The 23,954-nt window shown below is 40.3% G+C and overlaps 1 protein-coding gene across 9 annotated transcripts in view; it reads right to left on the bottom strand.

Annotated features, from left to right (window-relative positions):
• The window catches only part of tns1 (tensin 1), a 432,533-nt gene extending 408,656 nt beyond the window's left edge, over positions 1–23,877 (bottom strand). For all 9 annotated transcript variants that reach the window (XM_008110407.3, XM_008110418.3, XM_008110425.3 and 6 more), the window contains exon 1: positions 23,734–23,877. In XM_008110407.3, coding sequence (XP_008108614.2) covers positions 23,734–23,877 — 144 coding nt within the window. The remainder of the gene's footprint in view (positions 1–23,733) is intronic.
• Positions 23,878–23,954: the final 77 nt, after the last annotated feature.

The raw sequence follows: 23,954 nt of genomic DNA, 5'->3' as shown, positions 1-23,954 counted from the left end.
AGACTATTCCTGCATTTTCCAGTTGATCTACCTTGGCTGAAAGTCCATCCAAAGATGACACATTAGAAACTGTTGGAGAGGTTCCATCTTGCGTGCATTTGAAAACGTACCCCATTCTAGTGCGTAATTGGAATTTGGGCTATTTAAAAAGGAAAAAAACTGGTCCAGATTTCAATTATGAAGCATTTAGAAATCAAAGTCAAGCTAGGTTCTTTGCAATCCATGAGTTACCTGCTGAGATAAAACAGGTATTACTTTGAAATGTATTTCCCTGGTGAACAGCTTTAGTCAGAATCCAGAGCCATGCTTTTAAGCTCTTCTACAGCCACAGCTTGCAACGGGCTGCCTTTGAGATGGAATAAACTTCATTTGGCTCCATCACCTGCTCCAACACCTAATTCCAGATGTTTAGCAATGACACAAGGAAGATCAGGTTGATATTTTAAAGCAAGAATATAGTTCCTCCAACATGCTAAACTTACTTCGCAGATGGATGATAATCACCAAAGATTACCACAGGGCCGGCTGGAATTTCATCTTCTTGGCTTATTACCAAAGTTGGAAAAATGGAAAGCAGCCTTGCTTCTCATGAGAATTCTGATCTTCTTCATCTTGTAAACTTTAAAATACTCTCATGTCACGGTATTACCAACATCTTCCGTAGTATTTAAGAGTAGTTTGAACTGGGTAGATTTCAAGTTTTTTACAGATACAGTCTAAAGAAGAACAATTGCTTTTCTTCCATTTCAGCTGGTGCTTTTCTCATTTGTCTGTTTGAGACCAGCAAACCTGATGGGAGTTAATAGCTGGACTTTGTGTTAAATTAATTTACATATTCCCGTTGTTTCATCGTAATGGTCTAATTTCAATGAGTACATTATTGATTTTTTACATAAACTTCCCAGAATTCTTTAGAGATAAATTGCAGCATAATTTAAAATAAAATGAGCCTGAAAAAATGTAGCAAGAGGCAGGTTTTTAAGATATATACCAGTCATATGAATAGAGTTCAGGGAAAATCTAATGACATAAATATTTAACTAGACAATTAAAGTATCTCCCCAACTTCTTCCCCTGACAGTGCTTATCCACCATAAAATGAATGGAGACATTATGAAGCACCTTGGCCAGGGCCAGATTAAAACCATTAAAGGCCCTAAGTACTTAAAAGTTGCTATTTGAATCAAAATATAAATAATAATAAACCATAAAATAAAATTTTATTTTTCAAAGTAAAACAAAATATACAGTAAGATGGAAAATAATGCTTATTTTTAATACTGCCACTTTATTTGTATTTGAAAAGTTTTGTCCTACTTTTTCTAACTGCAGAGTCATTTATTATGAGAGCTCCTTTTTATGGAATCCACTTCAGCTGCATCATTTGCAATTTTGCACCATATAGTCCATGGGAAATCCAGCAATGGAAAATTTCTGTGATCCCTCCTTCCCTTTTCCCTAAATCTCATAAGCATGTGTTTATTTTACTTCAAGATTAATCCAGCCCTGCCCTTGGCATGGCTACATGGATAGTGATACAGGCTAGGCTTGTGCATAGATTCAGTTTGGCAGGATCCCTTTGGCCAATCCGGGTTGATCAGCTTGTTTGACTGGCCATAACGGTAAGGGCTTAAATGCCATGTTTTTTTGGCCAAAACGGGTCATGCAGCAGCCAGTCACAGCTTCTCCTCTCCTATTCGGCATCACGCGGTACATACATACATACATACATACATAACTTTATTATGGTCCATGGACCCACAGCTGTTAAGTGAATAACATACAAGAGTTTACAGTTTACAACACTGCCTCGTGCATGCACGGGGTTTCCCTGTGAGCCCTGCCTGTTGGGCAAATCCAGAACAGAAGAACGCTGTGATGTGTCTTACACAAGCCGTGTCTATTTAATGGGACATCCACCTCCATTGCTCTCAGTTGCGTCCTGGCTCTAGAAAGATGCTTCTGTCCTATTGAAGCCACTCGCTTCCAGCTTTATTTTTTGTCTTGGCTTGGCCTTTCTCTAGCATTGAATCTTTTTTATTTTCCTTTATTTTCTTGATTCTTTTTATTTAGTGGGACTGGGAGGTGGGAAAGTGCGAACAAGAAATGCAAAAGCTTTGGAAGAAGTTGCTTGTTGTTTTTTTATTAGCAAAGAAGAAAGTGTAATAGTGGAGCACTGGGCTGTGTGATGTGAAAGTGCATCTTTGACATTTGGCAAGAAAGAAGGAGGCCCTGCTGCTGCTCCCGGAGAAGTTACAGGACAAGGCCAGTGGAGAATACCTTTTGGGGAATTTTTTAAAGGAGATTTTATTTCAAACAGAAAGGAAATTCCTAAAAAAAATAGGGGATTACATTATGAAAGTTGTTGGGCTAACAGGGTAGATGTGTTCTCCAAGTGTGGTCATTTCATCCCAATAGCCCTAAAAATGGTGGGACAGGGAGCCCTGGAAGCCCCTCATTGCCACCAATGGGCCGGATCTAGTTGTATTTTTCAGCTGCGGATCGAAAACAGCTACCTGCCTGTTTTCAGGAGGCACACGAAATGGATCCCAGGGTCTCCTGAAATCCAGCCAGCAAAATCAGAATGAGGATCAGCCAAAATTCACAAGTCGAATACAGGCTGAATATCCCTTATCAAAAATCTAAACATGAAATTTATTTCTGTTTCACATACACCTCATAAAGATATAGCCTGAAAACAATTTCATACAATATTTTTAATAATGAAACACAGTTTGTGTACCCTGAACCAAAAAAAAAGGAAAGATGTCACTATCTTAGTTCCTCATATTAACAATTTTGGATTTTGGAATAGTTCAAATTTTAGAATTCTGAATTAGGGATGCTCAACGTATACACAAAAGCACAACAGATTGTCATGAATATCACCAAACCAATAATATTGTGCTGTTAATTTTTTTTGGAGATTTTCACTAAGAGAAAACTCCAAAGTGAAATTCATCATCAGCATGCTTGTCCTGAAACTTGTTACTCTTACAGAATAGAAGACATTAGTCCTTTTGTCGCAATTAGTAGAGAGCACACTGCTTCTTAAGAGCTTCTTCATTAAAGAAATTTTAAAAATTTAATTTAATGAAAGCAGCTCTCTGTGGAATAAGACAGAAAGAAACTGGCCCAAGACACCACAATTAACTGGAGAGTCGGTGACTCGTGGGAGTTTATTTCTCCTTCCTCCAAAGAGACTTCTCCAAAAATAGTCATGTGGCCTATGGCTACAGAAACACAGCAGACATCATCATGGCACTAGAACAGGGCTGACACCCAAGATATCTTGCTGCTTGAGACAGAGTTGCAATGGTGTCCTCTCCACCATGTCAAATTGCATAGTATTCAACCAGGTAAGTTATTTTGGCCACATCATGAGAAGACAGGAAAGCTTGGAAAAGATCATGATGCTGGGGAAAATGGAAGGAAAAAGGAAGAGAGGCCGACTAAGGGCGAGATGAATGGATGGTATCCTTGAAGTGACTGGCTTGACCTTGAAGGAACTGGGGGCGGCCATGGCTGACAGGGAGCTCTGGCGTGGACTGGTCCATGAGGTGACCAAGAGTCAGAAACAACTGAGGAATTGAACCACAAACAAGTTTTAGAACAGGAAGCAGAAAACTCATACTTCTTTCTATCCCCTGGCAGATGAAGTACAATAATTATGACCAATCAAATAATTCAACCATTGACAACTTTTCATGATGTTTCAGATCTATTGCCTGAGGTAGGATCATTCCTATTTTTCTTGGTGATAAGGCCAGTCCCTGAATCAGGAAATTAAGAACAATTAGAAGTGTGCCTTCCTTAGAGGAGAGGTTGTCACTTACTGGGAGAGCAAGTGCCAGCATGGAGAAGGTTCCAAATTCAGTCTCAGGTATCTTCAGGTAGAAACAAAAATAGTATTTTCTGAAAATCTGTGGCGCCATTGCCATTCAGTGTTGGCGGCATGGGGTCAAATGGAACAAGAGCCTAGCTGGGCATAAATCAATTCCTTATACTCCCAACAAGAATGGAAGCATAATTACAAACTACTCTTTGGCACATTACTAAAGGGTGATTTAGGCTAAAGGGAGGGAGTAGATAGAATAGTAAAATTGCATTTTATCTATGTCATTTCCTGCCATATATGCAACATACAATTATCTTGTATACATATATGTAATGTGCCCTACATGGCATATAATCTCTCTCTTTCTCTCTCACACATCAAAACGCAAAAAAAAAAAAGCCCAGATATTGTGGGATATGTCAAAGATATGTATAAACTACCTAGTTAAGGGAGTAAGGAATATATGTTTAACAATATTTATTTGGTCCAGTCAATTAAGAGATTTTTTATTCTTCAGGTAAATGGGGCAGAAAAGACAAAGCAGTTAGCACTGCCTGCATGTTTGCAGCAAGCTGGCCACCCTAGAAGAGTGAAGCGACAGCACATTTGGACAGTGAAATGCAATAGACTTGGCTGGAAGCCATCTCATAACAGATTTGTCAATGACAGTTTATTAGAGATGAGAAAAAGGGCAGAGATCAGCTTGATTTGGCATCATTTTTCATCATGGCCAACTCTTCAGTGCAAGGAGGAAATGATGGTTAGCAAAATAGCAGTTCAAAGCTTGAAACCTCAAAGGTCTGGCAAAGAATCTGGAAGTAAGCTGAGGTTGAAATAGGGAGAGGAATTGAAATGGTTTCTCTCTGCCTAACACTCCTTGGGCTAGTGTGGGACTCTTTAAAAAGCAGATATATTCAAAGTCACATACAATGTATCCACTGCCATATACTCCCCCCACCCAACCCCACCCTACACACACACTCTTTGGTGGAATTCTTCATTTCAAAATATTGTTTCGGAAAGTGACCACAGTCCTATAAAACACACCGCATTCTTTGCTTTTCCATAGTTCAAGTTGCCATATGAATACAAGACCAGAACAAAAGTATGTCTAGCCCATCCTTTTGTTTCCCAAATTGGTCAAATGCCATTTTTGTTTTTACTTTCCATCAACTTGTATTCACAGGCATGGAGGCTTGAATCCTGGTGGAAGTATATGACCATATCATGAGCAATAATAGTTTTTGTTAGCCTTATGCTCCATGGCTTCATCAAATTCCCCTTCTATATTACTGGCCTTCATAAAACACAAGGGTATAATGACCAGCATTCTTTCTAAATCCTATTGTTACTCTGTAATACTGTAAACCCATTGTATTAAATAAATTTCCTACATGCATTAGTTCCCATCTGACCTTGGAAACTAAGCAGGGTCAGCACTAGTTGATGCTTGGATGGTCTACATTTCAGAAGAAGAAGCTGACCAAACCACCTCTGCGCCTTTCTTTCCTTAAAAAAACGATGAAATTTATAGAGTTGTCATAAGCTGACAGGAAACTAGAAGCCACATACACACATTGACCATTCTGAAATTGATTCAATGGGCCTAATTTAGTTGGGACTAACCAACCAGATTTTGGCCTAAATGTCCTTAAAAATTAATTTAGAAATCAATAATTTACACTTTCAAGTCCCAAAAAAGAATGTATGGGTGTCACGGTTTAGCATACCATTAGTATTGCCATCTTCTCATCTAGTGTCACCATCTTCTCATCTAGTGTCTCTCAGTTGTTTCAGATGATAATTCCCATAATATCTAACCATTGCCCATGCTCGCTAGCATGGGTTAGGGAAGTTGTTGTCCAAAACGTTGTAAAGTGCCAAATTACCTACCCCTGCCCAAGTCTCTCCTAAACACATGCATAATGCAGTAGACTGTGGTAAACACTCACTAGTAGCTGATACAAGACTTATTTATAGTATTTCACTGTAGGGATATATTTATATATTGCCTTAATTTCAAGAAACTCAAGGCAATGTCCATCATTGTTCACTGTTCCTATTTAATCCCTCCAATGACCAAGCAGCCATATCAGCCTGAGAAATAGTGACTGCTTGAACCCTGATCTTCAAAGTTCTAGTCTAACACTCTTAACCATTATGCCACACTTGGGATCTTTTCACACTCAGCAGGTGGATCACAATTATGGAAGGATAACAGCAGGATTCATCACACAGTGTTGTTCCTCTCCTGTTGTTTTCCCAGTAGGAGATAGTTTTAAAGTGTTTCTTTTACAAAAGGAGGTCATTAATAGATGATCTGTATTTGTGATAGAAATGCTTTCCAAAGGATGCAACAGTATCCCAGCAAAGATACTCTTGCCTGCTATAATTGCGAATTGCCTGCCTTGTGTGATAAGCTCTCTGGTCTCTCAGTAGGCATGCCCATACATCTCCCACTGTTGGATATTTATGTCACCAGTAGAACATCTTTGGCACAGCAACTTTGTTTGTCTTACATTTGTTTTCAGTGCTCCTGGTGGCTTGTAAACAAGCATACACACACCACAGAATAAAGCATGCCCAAGCACACATGAGCAAGTGATAGCCAGGATCTTGTTGGTTTAGGATTGCCATATCTTAAGGCCTTGCCCCGAGTCCCTAGTTTTTGTGGGTCATCAACAGGTGGGAAATAAGGATGCAAATATTTTAGATTTAGTGAGCTTGGTTCCAATCAAGAAGAAATAACTGTGGAAATCTCCAGGTCAACTAGTAAAGCTAGTGACTCCATGTATTTACTTAGCTATCTTCCTCTTCCTTCACAGTCACTGAAACACCACAGCTCATCCTCTGTTCTCTTCTGCATTCACCTTCTGGCTAAAAGCAAATAGATTAGATGAAATATTCCTTATCCCATTTTCCTAAGTAAGTGAGAAGGATTAATGCCCTTGTTTCACCTTGATTTCAGAACAGGAAACCTCAGGCCTAGGATGATCCTGATCTGGCAACCCTATGTTAGTGAAAGGCTATACTAGCAGTTACTCTTTTTTCACATTTGCATTATGATGGAGAAAGAAGGCAGATAAATTATGAGCAAACTATTTCTCCGGAGTCTTATTTCTATCACAGCCATAGTCTTTTTCCTTCTCCCCCACCCCCTTACCTATCTGCTTTCACTGGGGAAAAGAATTTGCTCAATAGTTTATGCTGTTATTGTTATACCAGCATGATATATAGTTGTTGTGGACTACTCTTCTATTTCTGAGGAAGAGGTAGAACATGAGGCTGAAGAGGTAGCACTTGGGGATTTGGGGCCAAGTGTTGAGGAGGAAGGAGAAGGCGAGGAAGACATACTACAAGTCCCTACATTTTTAGAACGGCGAAGAGCAAAAGAAGAAAGGAGGAGGTCAGCTAGAATCATACCAAAAATGCTGAGCAATCAAACCTCGCCCTAGGAACATCTGTGCTGGGAACTCAGAGCTATAAATTAGCAGCGAAGTCAGTAGTCAGTGTTGGCAGCAACCGACCTACTTGGTGTGTTTGTGTTCTGGTCTCCATGCTACAGCTACAGCGTTGGCTTTGCAAAAGACTTCTTGCCACAGACTCTTGTTCCTGTATAGTGTAAGCCTGTTTTGCCAAAGACTCTTGCTCCTATCTGCTGTGAACACTTGTTTCCAAATACTTTTGTTTCACGTCTGCTGTAAGACCTTGAATTGCTTTTGAACGTTACCTTGTTTCCTTTACTGTTGTTTGCATTATTATTATTATTATTATTATTATTATTATTATTATTATTATTATTATGCTGAAGTAAAGCTTTTTTGGTTACCTTTGCTCGTGTTGTAAGGCTGGAGCAAAACAGGACAATAGTTATACCAGTATCATGCATCAAGAGAATCCAAGCTATAGTTTGAATTTATCATCACTCAAGTTTTTTTAGTACAATTCTGAAAATACTGTTACTTATGAAAGAGTTTATAAGATTGCTTGAACTGCCATCAAATGGGACAGGAAACTCTTTCCAGTTCTTATGTCCAGAAGGGAAATACAGGGTTAAGCAAACGGATAACTTGTAAAAGAAAGCAGAATGGTAGAAAATGTGTGATAGGGGTGGGGGTAAGAAAATCATTTGTTTAATTACCAAATGGGGCATTGCAAAGCTAAATGGCAAAACTATGATTCCCAACACTTTACTAATTATGTGGGATGAAGCTGGTATAAAAGGTCTCTGATCATACTGCAGTCTGACAGATAATATTACTTCTATGGATCTCCAAAACAAAATTGGAAAAAACCAGGAACAACATCTGGCCCTCTCTAGTTATTTAAAATAAATGTGGATTGATTTGTAATTGATTTTTGTGTTTTTTTAATGAACAAATAAATTAAGATATTTTCCATCACCCTGTATACTGGCAACTGAATTTTACTTTAAGACTGGAGATGAGAGAATGTCTTCCTTCACAGCAAATTCATATCTGATTCTTTATTCTGTTTAACATGCAGACATTTATTAGGTACACTAACAAAAGTGACACAAACATAGTGCTAGAGTTTCCTGTACACAAATTATAATTTGTTCAACTCCTCCTGGACTGGACAATCTTCTTCTTTTTTTTCAATCAGGGGCATCAGAACCAGCAGCTATAAGTTCTTTCATTCTCCCTGTTCCTTGCCCTGGGTACTGTTAACCAACAGAAGACCAGCATTTCAGAGGGCAGGACAATCTTCTAAAAGGAGTGAGAGGAAGATGCTTGTGGCTTACAATTCCTTAAAAAACACACATTGACTTTTATAGCGCTCTCTTTTTAGCAAACAAGGAAGTGGTGCAGTAACTATTCAAAGAAAAAAAGCCATGAGGAAAATGAGATTGACTGAATAATACCTGAACAGCTGCATGCTGTATAAATAAACAGGCAGCCAAATGATGTGTTTCAGCACTCTTGGGCAACAATCAAATGACTGGAACATAATAGGATCTGCACAGTTTTGGCAACTAGGATTGCTTTGACACAACAAGAGGACAGGAAAGTTGGGACATTGTGTTTAACGCTAGACCTAAATATCATATCAGGAATATGTGCCAGCATGAAGAACTTAAAACTAGAAAAAGTGAGCCCAATGCATTCTCAGACCAATTGCTTATTTCTGATTAATCAGCCACTGTAGATACTTGGTTATTCAGAGTTTTTAGTTCTTCATTTCCTTTTCTGCTGAGTTTAAAGCCCAGATCTTTCTGTTGTGCTGACACAGGTTTATTTTATTTCTGCGCGCCCCCCTCCCACTCCACATTTAATTCCCGTCTGTTTCAGAAAGATAAAGGATGTTATAGAGGCCAATGGCAACACCAAAGTCCCCCCTGGCTGCTTCTCAATAGGCTCCTTCTATAATGCAGGCAGGAATGAGGGTTGTGTTGCCGCTGCACCACCAAAGGCACTGAGCTATGAAAAGCTGCAGTGAATGCACTGGAACTGGGGCCTTGCTGCAATGCTGAATGGCGAGGAAGCAGGGGCATTCATGCCGCACAACCCAAGGTGACATCACGGAAAGCGTGCCACTGTGTACAGACCAAAGAACAAGGAACCACGTTCACCATGGCAAGCCTCCTTGATACAGGAAGCATCCCTCTGCATCGATCAGCAAGCAAAATTATGGTTTTGATGTATGATCATGATGGCTTCAACACAGAGAGAAGTTACTTTTTGAACTATTCCAGAATCCCCTGACAAGCCATGCTACTGGCAGATTGGAGCATTGTAGTCCTAAAAAGATAACCTTTTTCCAGTGTACACATGCCATGAAACTGGGAAAGCCATGACATGTATACATAGACTGTGACAGCCAGTGTTTTAAACTATAGATATTTTTTACACCTACAGAGAAAAATCAAAATGATAATACCGTCTGCACTCTACCATTACCATTGCCCCTCCCTCATTTTTAAAATAGCACACAAGAAAATACTCCATTGCTGCTGCAGCCACTAACAAAATTAGTTGCTTGGAGCATCCTTTGAGGGTGGGAAAGAGGGGAAGTATTGATTTATCATTGCAAGCAGGTTGCTAGTGATAAGAGACAGCTCATCCAAATAACTAATCTTCTTGATCCTTCTGATACTACTAGGCAGGCCACTTTCCCTTGGGAGTAATGGCAGTGCAGCGAAATGAGGGTAGCTTGCATTGCTGTTGGTGTGTGGGATTGAACCCAGCAGTGGACAGAGCAAAAGTCATGCTTCTTTTCTCTCTGGCCTTATCTATGCCAATGAAAGCACTTTGTTTGGTACCAGATTTTCTTGAACTGCAGTGACCTCATTAACACCACACACATTGTATTGAGACTGCCATAACAGGCCACACATTTTCCCTGCTGAAATCCATTTGCTGTGAGTGAGTGATCTATATTTCTAATCCTTCACATTATTTTTGGTCACTCAGCCCTAGATACTCCACTTTCCTCCCCCACATCATGCATGTGAATATGTGTATTTTATGTCAAGTGGGAATGCTCTAACAGTGATATACAGATATAAACATATTTACATACATGTTCTTTATTTAAAAAATAAAATTCAATCCAAGAAAGAACCACTTTTTGAAAGGAATGCCCACCTCACACCAACCAGTTCTGCACACTACTAACTCCTTCCTCAAATCCACAGCAATGCGATGCCACCTGGATGGCCGGACACATGCCCAAAAAAATCCATATTTTCTGCAGGAGGCAAGGATTTCTTTTTTGAACAGGATAAAAGCCCAAACAATTGCAATGCAAACAAATCATCAAGAATTTTCCATGTCAGGGTCACAATTCCTACAAGGTAAGTACAATTTTTAGCCTGTGTAAACAAATATTCTGTCCCTGCTTTCTTTCTCTCTCTTCTGCCCTGCCTAGCAGGCTGCTAGAGAAGGAACGGATCGCTTTTGGATAGGCCTAAAGTTGCAGTGAGATTTGGAGCACATGGATTCAGCTTTAGGGGCGTATGCACCCTACACCGGCACTGAAGCTTCTCCAGCCCTGTGATAAACCATTTACCTAATTGAAGATTAAGTTTCCCATTAACACTTCGCTGCTCATTTGGCAGCCTTGCGTCAAAAAGACTTTTGCCCACACAATGAAGACTTCTGGAAATTGACATAACTGAGACCAAATGACCTGCAGAAGAGTGTTTTCAGTTGAGTGGGCAATGTATTTTTTTTATTAGTGAGTTTTGAAATTGTTTTTTAAATGTATAATGTTTTTATTCATTTTATGTTTAAATTGTATTTGTACTTTTTCATTGAGAGCCACCTTGGCTCTTGTTTCTTGGGTGAAAATCCAACTATTAGTCAAATAATACAGTAAATAAATAAACAACTGCAGAGTGAAGAACAAGAAATCTAATACTAAAGTAACCTTAACTGAACCAAATCGTGATGTTCAGAATTAATTTTACACATGATAATCACATGTTACTGATTATTATGTTTGCTGTGGAGGGCTATGTACACAGCAAAACTAAGACTTGAACCATCTAAAGCAGGGGTCCCCAAACTTTTAAAGCAGAGGGCCGGTCCACAATCTTTCAGACTGTTGAGGGGCCGAATTATCATTTGAAAAAAATAATACAAATTCCTATGCACACCTCACATGTCTTATTTGTAGTGCAAAAACAACAACAAGAACAAGAACAATGAAAGAACAATACAATATTTAAAAATGAAAACAATTTTAACCAACATAAACCTATTAGGATTTCAGTGGGAAGTGTGGGCCTGCTACTGACCAATGAGATAGTCAAGTTAATTAGGATTGTTGTTGTTATTGTGTGCCTTCAAGTCATGTCAGACTTTGGCCGAGCCTAAGTCTAAAGTTTATTATTTATTTACTACATTTATATCCCACCCTTCTCACCCCGAAGGGGACTCAGAGCAGCTGTATGTACATACATTATATTATTAGCATAACACAATAATAGCATTATATATTACTATATTGAACTATACCACTATACTATTACATAATATGTAATATATAACATATAATTAATATTATTATATGGTATTACTATTAGTATTATATTGTATAACATACGACTATTATCAATATTATATGTATATACAATATATTATATTATTAAAACTGATATAAAAATATTATATTATAAAACTGAGGGCGGGGGCCAGGTAAATGACCTTGGAGGGCCGCATCCGGCCCCCGGGCCTTAGTTTGGGGACCCCTGATCTAAAGCATACTTGGAATTATAACTTTACAAAAGGTTAAGGTTTATGTTAGAGGTCCCTGGATATTGTAGATAATCAACATCTAGAGAGCTACACAATTCCTCCCCCTGCCTCGTGAATCTGCATTTCCAGCATTCATTCAGAAGTTGAAATGGGTGCTACCAGGCCTGTAGCGAGGGGTTTTTTTTAGGGGTTCAACTCCCCCCCCCCCCCGAAATTTTTCAGGTTAAAAAAAAACCTGGTTTACTCATGAATTTTAACTGGTTAACCAAATCCCCATGCTAAGTCTATGAGACGTAAAACATTAAGAGTCCCTCCAGGCACTATCTCAAGCAGATATTGACAGGTCTGAACCCGGGGGGCGGGGGGCTCAGGGGTTCAAACCTGCCCCCCCCCTGAAATTTTCAAAACCCCTCCCGAAATTTTTTTCTGGCTACGGCCCTGGGTGCTACATCAATTTAAGTTTAATATGTGTGTGTATATATATGAAGAGAGAGAACTTGTTAGGTCTCCCACAGCCAATGCTTCTGGAACATGGCCATACAGCCCGGAAAACTCACAGCAACCCACTTGTTAGGCCTCCCATAGCCAATTGCATAAATGCCTGCCTGCCAGTGGCAAAGTATGGAGTAGAAACAATGCAAGAACATGTTTTTATGCATGCCAGAGAGAGAGAGATATTAGATGCAAAGCAGCAAAACCTAAAGAAATACTGTGGGAGAAGACCAGCCTTTTAGCTGTCCCACATTAGCCATAAATACATCTTAAAAGATGGTTGTGGTAGGAAAGGAAATACGAGAGATGGCATAGTGAGCTGCTGAATCAATCTTTGTTGTCTATACAAAGTAAGATGACAGGTTTTAGTACACCAGGATATTTAAAAAGTGCTATTCACATACAGCCTATTAGAAATATCCATTTGGGAAAATCTAGAAAAACCTTGGATTTATGGAATAAATACCTGCTCTAGGTCTACTTCCTGGAGAAACATTAGAACTGAGAATAGGCTTTAATTGGTATGCGCTCATGCTTCCTTCCACTCCAGCTACTGATGCTCCCTTTGGGCTTTCTTCTCAGCACCCACAATGTCACAAAAAAGTTTGGCAACATCACAGAAGCATCTTAGGGTGCACCTACATTGTAGAATTAATGAAGATTGACACCACTTTAAGTGCAGTGGCTCAATGCTATGGAATCGTGGCATCTGACATTTTACAATAATTTTAGCCTTCCCTGCCACAAAGTGCAGATGCCTCACCAAACAACAATTCTCATAATTGCACAGCACTGACAGATGGCAGCGGTGTCAAATTGCATTTATTCTATAATGTAGATGTGTGCAAAGTCATCTTCTCATTTTACACAGGTTGATTCCTAGGTGGGAAACATTGGTATAATCCGGTCCTACTTATCCTGTTATACTGCAAGTAAGATGTCCATTTGCAAGTACAACGTGTATGATTTATTTATTATTTAGCAACAATTTTTATCAGTCTCGCTCATTACGATACTATTGGGAATTACATGTAAAGCTCTAAATGGCTTGGGATCCAAGTAGAGGTGGCATAGGACATTTTGCTAACTAAATCCAAGGACAAGATGGCACCACAGCCAACCTGTCTCCATTCTACTTTCTGTGCAAAAGACACTTGTATTGAAACACAGTTTGAAATATACTTTAGTACTGGTAACTGACATTCTCTGACATTCATGGGGGCAACTGGGTAGTTTAGTAGGTGCAGGGATGGACCATATGGTACATGCAGCTGAGTCCTTCAAAACAATGAGAATGTAAGAGTTATGATTGCCATCTCTCAAAATTTGCTGCCTGGAGTAGTTTTCTTGCTTGGCCTAATGATAGTTTCAACTGAAAATATTTATAGTATCTAAAGACTACCCATCTCATACTACCCTAGCTACTTCCTAAGACCTGCTGGAGAACCATCTACATCATTGATATGGGGATGATGGTGCCATGTGTAAGCCGCCTTGAGTCACCTTCAGGGTGAGAAAGGCAGAATATAAATGGGGCAAATAAATAAAATAATAAACTGCAACAGCAACAGGATAGATGGTGCAAAATTGGTTTGTATATAGCAGTGGTTCCTAACCTTTAGGCCTCTAGGTGTTTTGGACTTCAGCTCCCACACTTCTTAACAGCTGGTAAACTGACTGGGATTTCTGGGAGTTGAATTCCAAAACACCCGGAGGGAAGCACTGGTATATAGAATCATAGAGTTGGAAGAGACTTCAATGGCCATCCAGTGCAACCCCATTCTGCCATGCAGAAATACACAGTCAAAGCAATCCTAACAGATGGCCATTCAGCCTGTTTAAAAACCTCCAGATGAGGAGATTCCACCTCACTCCAAGGCAGCATGTTCTACTGCCGAACATCTCTTACTGTCAGAAAGGTCTTCCCAATGTTTAGGCAGAATCTCTTTTCTTGTACAGTAGAGTCTCACTTATCCAAGCCTCGCTTATCCAAGTTTCTAGATCAGGGGTCCCCAAACTAAGGCCCGGGGGCCGGATGCGGCCCATCGAAGCCATTTATCCGGCCCCCACAGCACAAGGGCAGAAGGGGGTTGGGCTAAATGACCCAAGGGGTCTCTTCCAACCCTTATTATTATTATTATTATTATTATTATTATTATTATTATTATTATCATCATCATCATTGAGGCTGGGTGGCCATCTGTCAGAGGTGCTTTGCTTGTGCCTTTTGGTGCAGAAAGGCAGAAGAGGGTTGGACTAAAAGGCCCAAGGGGTCTCTTCCAACCCTCTTTTTATTATTATTATTATTATTATTATTATTATTATTATTATTATTAATTATTATTATTATTGCTCGGTAGCCAACTATAGTCTGGCCCTCCAACAGTCTGAAGGATCGTGAACTGGCCCTCTGTTTAAAAAGTTTGGGGACCCCTGTTCTAGATTATCCAAGGCATTTTTGTAGTCAATGTTTTCAATATATCGTGATATTTTGGTGCTGAATTTGTAAATACAATAATTACAACATAACATTACTGCATATTGAACTACTTTTTCTGTCAAATTTGTTGTATAACATGATGTTTTGGTGCTTAATTTGTAAAATCATAACCTAATTTGATGTTTAATAGGCTTTTCCTTAATCCCTCCTTATTAACCAAGATATTCGCTTATCCAAGCTTCTGCCAGCCCATTTAGCTTGGATAAGTGAGACTTTACTGTAGTTTGAATCATGTCTGAATATGTGAGAAGGCCTTTTCCCAGCCAGATAATCCTCTTCTATCAAAGGATCATCTCATTGCTTTTCTTCTTTTTTCTTCCCCATCCCAGTTTTTTGACCAAGATTGTTTTGTGCCTATATAGAATTTTATACTGCTTTTAACTATTTGCGACTATCTATTTATGTCTGTTAAAAATGTAGCTTGGGGTTTTCTCTTGCTATTTAAATTTTTGTATTTAGAGTCTATGACTACAATAAACAAAGTTGTTTCTGTATGTATGCATTTGTGATTATTTTCCCTGAATGCTATATTTTGTTTGATTTTTTTTTAAAGTGGAATACTGGATCTAAGTAAAGGTAAATAAGGAAAACGGTTTATTTAAAAGACCACTTATTGCATTGTTTGAAAAACAATCCATTTAAAGAACTCACAAAACTCTTCTAAGGTTGGGACAATATAATAGCATAGGTTGAAGCCAATTGGTATCATTCATAGCTGACTTCTTCAGCACACATAAACAATCAGTTTATCCTAAGCGGGAGATGGAGCTAAAACTCCACAGAACAGAACATGTTTCAGAGGAGGGCTGCTATGTAAACGTGTTGCAACTTTGTAAGTATCCTATGTGAAGTTCTACAGAAGAATTAATAGTGTGTGCTTATTTGTTATGAGTCATAAGATAGATCATTTTATGAATGTATATTTAAGCCCCAATGATGTGGTGCTAAATTTTTGCAATCCTTCTTCATGATAATCCCCATAGCTTCACCTCTAAGCCGAGTTCAGAAATGCAGGGAATTGTGTTGATTCACAGGTATGCAGAAATAGCAATGGGCAACAGTAGATAGCATAGCAGCTTGATGTATTTGTTAACGTCACTCTTCAAAATGGCAAAGTGCAGTTACAGTGGAGAGAAGGTGGGATTTTGGCTAAAGAGTCTTCACACTGCTAAAGAGAGGAAGAAGTTATAAAATCACTCCACCTCCACTTCTTTCATCTAAGTCTTCAACTCTCCCCTCCCCTGGTTTATCTACACCATAGAATTAATTTCATTTGACCCCACTTTAACTAGAATGACTCAATTTATGGAATTATGGGGGTTGTAGTTTGGTGAAGCACCAGCCTTCTTTGGCAGAAAAGACTAAAGACCTTGTAAAGACTGGATTACTTCCACAGTGCTCGTGCACCCTGTGTAATTGCTGTTACTAGTATATTATTGCTAAAGTCTACATTATATGGGAGCACCCGATGGTGCAGCGGATTAAACCACTAAACTGCTGAACTTGCTGACCGAAAGGTCGGCAGTTCAAATTCGGGAAATGGGATGAGCTTCCATTGTTAGCCCCAGCTAGTAATAATAATAGTAATAGTAATAATAATAATAATAATAATAATAATAATAATAATAACAACAACTTTATTTTTATACCCCGCCCCATCTCCCCAAGGGGACTCGGGGCGGCTTACATGGGGCCAAGCCCAGGCAACAAACCTAGCAGTTTGAAAACATGCAAATGTGAGCAGATCAATAGGTACCGCTCCAGTGGGAAGGTAATGGTTCTCCATGCAGACATGCCAGCCACATGACCTTGGAGGTGTCTACAGACAACGCCGGCTCTTTGGCTTAGAAATGGAAATGAGCACCAACCCCTAAAGTTGAACACAACTAGACTTAATGTCAGGGGAAACCTTTCCCTTTCCCTTACATTATATGAGTATATATTTAAACTTATGGGATGGGGAAAGTGGCCATGCTGGTAATATTCAAGCTACTTTTCTGTCTGGAAAAGAATTGTAACAGCTCTTAATTGGTAACATGATCTAAAGCTATGGGCTGTGGCGCAAGTGGGAGAGCAAGCCAGCTGCAATTAACTGCAATGAATCACTCTGACCAGGAGGTCATGAGTTCGAAGCCGCTCGGAGCCTATGTTTGTTTGTCTTTGTTCTATGTTAAAAGGCATTGAATGTTTGCCTATATGTGTAATGTGATCTGCCCTGAGTCCCCTTCGGGGTGAGAAGGGCAGAATATAAATGCTATAAATAAATAAATAAATAATAAATTCATGCCTTCCTTTTCTCCTTTCTGTAGTGAGGAAACCTAGGCCCCGTCTACACTGCCATACAAAATCCAGATTATCCACTTTGAATTGGATTGTATGGCAGTGTAGACTCATATAATCCAGTTTAAGGCAGATAATGAGATTATCTGCTCTAATAATCTGGATTATATGGCAGTGTAGTAGGGGCCCTAAAGAATAAATGAACCAAATCTAGCCTTTCTCACTTGCCAATTCCAGCAGAGATGCCTTACAGAGAGCAAGAGAAAGAGACATTTGCACCAAGTCAACAGGTGACTTTAATCACACACATACACCAATGCCCAGGTGGGTTTTCTTTCTTCATCATCACCTACAGAGTGAAAGACAGAGTCGTGTAATATCTGCACTGCATTTTAATACAGAAAAGAAAAGAGATCTGTCTGAAAATGAGGAATCTGAGCAGGTGGATTGAAATTAAGAAAGATGACGTGACATTCTTTGGCCCAAAGAACAAGACTGGAGACTTTTTGAAAAGGAGCCATTTTACAGGCTTAGGCTTTATTTTATCCCCCATCGGGCCCTGCGCCATTTGGGTACCAAACAAGGGGTGCTGCTGGCTCTGAGCACGTCTCTCCTCCACTTTTCTTTCACCCTCTCCTTGAGCCCCTCTCCTATTAGTGAAAGGAGAGCCTAATAATTTCCACGGCAACTGAATGAGATGTCACTAACAAAGGATTATCTTCAGGCTGAGATTAATCAGAAGCAAGTGAAATTAATCTCATAACAAGCCAATGACGCCTCACGGAAAAATGTGGCAGGCACGGGTGTGCAGACAGACAAGTTGGCATCCCCTTCCAGGATATCTAGCACATAATTTCTAAATCAAAAAGAAAGGTTGGGGGGCTGGGATTCAAATGTCACCTAGGGCTCTGCTTGGGAGGGAGGGAGGCATTATTCAGCTCAACTATTATCTGATTGTGAGGGGAAATGGTGGTTACTTGGTGGAAGGGAGAGAAGCACTCTGCACTTGCTCAGAAGTTTCCTTTGTATATCTCTGGTATCCAGAGTGGATGCTCGGCCTGAAACAAATCAGACCTGCCTCCCTATGGAGGCTTGTGGTTCCCATGTCAGTAAGATAATGAAACCACTGTGGGTTCAAAGCAGATAATGTGGATTTTCCACTTTGATCATCTGGATTATATGGCAGTTCAAACTTTAAAGGCATTCACTGATATCTCTTTCCCTATTTAGAGGTTTAGGATTAGCACTTTGGATGGCTCGTTTAAAGTTTGGGTTAAAACTTGGAACTCTTTGACTGCCGAAGTGATCGTGGATCCACTAGTTGCCACTTCTCCTTTTTATATTTAAAAGATGTGAACTAAAATCCAGGGTTGTTCTTGCGCTCAGCTACTTTGGCTGGACAAATTGAGAGCCCTTATCAGTTAATGCTTTCAACCTAATGCAAATACCTAGCCTAATCTGACCATACACAAAAGGTACCTGTTCTAGGGCCAAGAAAAAGAACTCCCATTGCACACGGAAAAGATCTTGCCTCTTGCATAAGAACACTCATTAGTATTGTTCTGTAACATGAAGAAAAAGGGACATCCTCTATTTGTGTGTGTGTTATTGTTCTTTCCAGTTGTACATCATTTCAAAACAAATCATGTCAATATATATTTTGACATTTTGGTTGTCATGAAGAGTGCCTGCATTTCAGAATTTACTGCCATGTAACTTCTGAGCAGTCAAGGCAGATAGGAAGGAAAGGGTCTGTTTGGGTCTTTCATTTTACACCATTGTCCTGAGCCTGGAAAAGTAATTTTGGGGGGTTGCAGCTCCCAGCCATGTTTGCACCTTTTCCAACCTATGTAAAAATCTCATCTCTGAAGCTGGAGGTCCAGAAATGCTTAGATTCCCCACCTCAGCTGTCATTTCAATAAGAAACATAGCAGTTAATTGCATTAAGGACCTCCTCACACTAGAGCTTGGATCCACTTTAAAACCATTTAGGGAGGGAGTTTTAAACAGGCTAGTCAGACAGGTCTTGGGCCTCACCAAACTACAAACCCCAGAAATCTGAAGGCAGAAACTGGATTTAAAGTGGATTCATGCTCTAGTGTAATGAGGCAGTCAGTCAAGTTTGTCCCACATTGATGTAACCCAATAAAAAGGCATAATGTTCCCTTCTTTTATTAAAAGAGCATACTTATTAAGCAACAAAGCATTCCAATTTACCATCTATTTAACCCAAATGAACAAAACACAATTTTTGCTTATGGAGAACAAAGATGGCAAAATGAAACAGTTAAAAAAGAATGGAAAAAAGCATCTTCAGCTGATTTGTGTTTCAAATGCCACATAGTTCCTTGGAAATGCGCCTCAGATTCTGTAATATTTTCTTCAAAAGTACTGACTTCAGGGGACCTTTCTGAAATGGCATCTATGAAGAAGCTTCTGGGTTTCCGCGATGGAGTCTTTCCATTTTTCAGAAGACTTGAGGTGCACAATGGCAGCCTGTCTCCTCAACTTGGTGATCTCCAGAGGGACTAGAACTAGAACCCACCAAAATCCCAACCAACTGGTTTAGAATGGTGAAAGTCATAGTCCAATGACATCTGGAGGCCACCAGAATGGAAAAGATTTCAGAGAAAGAGTCATACCAGTATATGTCATACTGGTACACAGCTGCATACCAGTATGTGTCATCTCAATGAGGAGATTCACTAAGCTTGCACAGAAATCCAATCGTAGGTTCACAGAGTTTGAAAACCAGGAGGTGTTCTGGTTTTGTTATTGTGAGCCTTCATGACATTTCTGATTTATGGGGATTCCAAGGTGACCCTATTACAAGTACCCTCAGGGTGGGATCTCACAGAGGCCCTTCCACACAGGCATATAATCCAGAATATCAAAGCAGAAAATCCCACATTATCTGCGTGTGGACTCAGATAACTTGGTTATCTGAGTCCACACTGCCATAAATTCCAGTTCAAAGCAGATAATGTAGGATTTTATTCAGCTGGTGGAAGGCGCCACAGTTGAGCATGAATTTAAACCTCGTTCTCCTAAAATCTTGATCAAATGCTCAAATCACTACACACCATACTGACTCCTGATGTGCCATAGCAGCCAGCTGATATTGTTGTTATAAGACACCATAACACCATGTGTTCTTCCCACTTTCCTTGCTAGTACTCTTATCAGCAAAATGCATATAAATATTTTACTCCAATCTTTCCCCCACCCTACTGCCTCTTTCCATATACAAACATATATAAAAAGACAGAGAAAGAATTGCATGATGATCAGTGAGCCTCTCTGGGGCAAAGGAAATTGGTATCTTCATATCCAAGAAAAGAAAGTGAAATGTTCTCTGCAAATAGCTTAAACCATATTCTGCCACCTCTACATAAGTATAGACATTTGGTGGTCCCAAAATAGAGAGAGGCTGTCTTCCAGCTGGGCAGCGTCTTGGGATACTGTGGGTTGGTTAATATCATAGGTGTATGAGGCATCACTGCTCTCTGGTGCTTTGCATCATGTTTTGGGTGGGTTGTTTTTCTTGAAAGTTTATTTATATGCTAAGACTTCCTACTAGATGTTGGTTGTTGGAAATAAGGGAACAGTGACTGCTGTTCTCATTTTAAAAAGACATTGAAGCTGGCAGTGATGCAAAAAATCACCACTGGGTAAGATTTATTCTAACTTTTGCCAAGACTTAATAATTATGTACCTAAAACAGTTGTGGCAGATACCAGGATGGCCTTTGCAGACCTTCAAACTATGTTTTGTCCCCAAGCAGGCTAGTTGCTGTTTGATATTTAGCTTGAATGGGTTAAATCCTTGTGCCAGCAGGACTGCTGACCAACAGGTCAGCAGTTCAAATCTGGGGAAAGCAGCTGAGCTCCCTCTGTCAGCTCCAGCTCCCCATGTGGGTACATGAGAGAAGCCTCCCATAAGGAAGGTAAAACATCAAACATCCGGGCATCCCCTGGGCAACGTCCTTGCAAACGGCCAATTTTCTCACACTAGAAGCAATTTGCAGTTTCTCAAGTTGCTCCTGACATGAAAAAAAAACCAATAGGTTAACCATGTAAATTTGTTTATACATTCTTCCTTACATATTTTATATTATGTCTGTAACTTTTGAAACTTTGAGCTTCTCTTTTCTACCAAAACAGTATTGTTCCTACATCTGCCCATCAACCTAAACTGCGGCATTGCTTTTGGATCCTTCTTGTGTCTTCTTCAAGTTGAAGGAGGTCCTACTGTCACTGTCAGAACCACTGTGATAGTTCTACATTTGGCATTTATTTATTTTTAATGCTAAAATTCCACAAATGCTTGGCTGCACCTATTGGCTATTCCTGGGCAGAATACCCAGCAATATCACAAGACATTATTTGAAAAGCCTTAAAGACTTAAACAATCTCAAACAACTAAATGAAGTCAGATAAAAGAATGAAGGAAACCTTAAATAGAAGACATTGTCAACAGCAGATTAGAAGAACAGAAACATTATATTTGAAAAACAAAAGAAGTGCCTCCTGCAGGAAAAGACATATTCCAGATGGTCACAGACTGCAGAAGGCTGAGTGAAATAATCCATGTTAGAAGGTGGAAGTGATACCTCCCTGATCATTATTAAATTGTTTGCATGCTTCAGAAATATATTTGTTCTACTTGCCATGACTTCTCTTCTCCATTGAAATAAGTAGTATCAATACACTTTGCCTCAGACTACAAATATACCATATACCATACCATCATTCCTCACATAGCTAAGAGAATCCGAATATCACTCTAGCCACCTGTCTAAATATAGATATATATTTCCCAACAAAGGCTGCACGTTGCACATGAACAAACCAATTGTCTGGATACCTACGTAGGTACTCTCTGGCTTTAACCAGAATGGATACGTGTCACAAACAACATCTCACTTGCGACCAAGTTTGTCCAAGTTGGTGCAGGGTGATGCACCTCTCCCTCTTTTCACCTGTCTCTCTCCCCTCCTGTGTACCTGAACACTGTATTGCCGAAGGCTTTCGTGCCCATAATAATTGGATTGCTGCGAGTTTTCCAGGCTGTATGGCAATGCTGCAGAAGCATTCTCTTCTGATGTTTTGCCCACATCTATGGCAGGCATCCTCAGAGGTTGTGAGGTCTGTTGGAAACTAGGTAAGGGAGGTTTATATATCTATGGAAAGTCCAGGGTGGGAGAAAAAACTCTTGTCTGTTGGAGGCAGGTGTGATTAATCAAGGTGATTAACTGCAACATTCACACTTGCCTCAACTAAACAAGAGTTCTTTCTCCAACCCTGGGCATTCCACAGATATGTAAACTCCACTTGCCTAGTTTCCAACAGACCTCACAACTTTGAGGATGCCTGCCATGGATGCAAGTGAAACGCCAGGAGAGAATACTTCTGGAATATGGCCATACTACCTGAACACTGCTTCCTGGCAGCTGGCCGGCTGTCATCTAATGCACACTTGTCAGGGTCCTGCTCTCCCTCCCTCCCTCCCTCAGCTCAAAAATACCACTCTTAGCCACTCTTAGGACTCCTACAACTGGTAAACTGGCTGGGATTTCTGGGAGTTGTAGGCTCAAACACCTGGGAACCCACAGGTTGAGAATCACTGCACTATGGAACTTTCCCAAACCTTGCACAGGAAGTTTCTGCTTCACTAAAGCTTCCCAATAAATGTAACAATCCTCATAATAACGGTTCCTCTTGGGATTTGGATGACAATTCCCCTCAGGCAGCATGGCCGCTAGTGGAAGCTGCAGTCCCACTGAGGAATTTTTCCAAATTTAGGCTTGAAGGGATTGCTTCTTGACAACATACCAATGCATGGAACAATCCTTATATTTTATTTATTTCATCTTCTAAAATTACTTCAAAATAGTTTATTGTACGGGCCCAAGGCCATTTATTAATTTATTTATTACATCATTTCTACCTCGCCCTTCTCACTCCTCAGGGGACTCAGGTCGGCTTACAATATGAGCATGTACATCAAAACAGTTTATATCACGTTTAAAAATCCGTTATAACAAAGCTTACTGTGGTGACTTGGCCTACAACTACCAGAATCCCTCGCAGCTTAGCTAGATCTGAAAATTGGAGTCCCACTCAGAAACTCTCCCAAACTTGGACTGGAAGGGATATGAATCCCATAAGAACGGATCCTTTGACTCCTAGAAGAATCTCTGGGGCAGTTTAGCCAGAGCTGAGAATTGGAGTCCCACTGAGGAACTTTACCAAATTTGGGGTTGGAAGGGCTTGCTTCACAATGGTAGCATAAGGTGACATGGGCGCCTCCTTCAAGACAGTCCCTTGGCCTTGACCTTCCTCCTCCCCCTCTGGGCTTGTCAGTGGGGCGAGTGGGGCTCAGAGCAGGCTCTCACTCACCCGCGGCGCCCGCTTCCTCCTCTTCCCGCCGACGGCCGCCTTCCTTCCTCCTCCTCCTCCTCCTCCTCTTCCTCTTCCTCGTGGCGCCGACGGCCCGGGCCGCGGGTTGGCCTCGCAGCAGACCAGGCTCACGGAGCATCCCATCCACCTGGGTCCCGGCGTGGTTGCAGCGGAGAAACGGGGCCACCGGGGAGGCTCGGACTTTGGAGGAGGAGACGGGC

Source organism: Anolis carolinensis, chromosome 1 (genome assembly GCF_035594765.1).
Source record: "Anolis carolinensis isolate JA03-04 chromosome 1, rAnoCar3.1.pri, whole genome shotgun sequence".
Lineage (NCBI taxonomy): Eukaryota > Metazoa > Chordata > Lepidosauria > Squamata > Dactyloidae > Anolis > Anolis carolinensis.
This window is presented reverse-complemented; position numbering and strand designations above follow the sequence as displayed.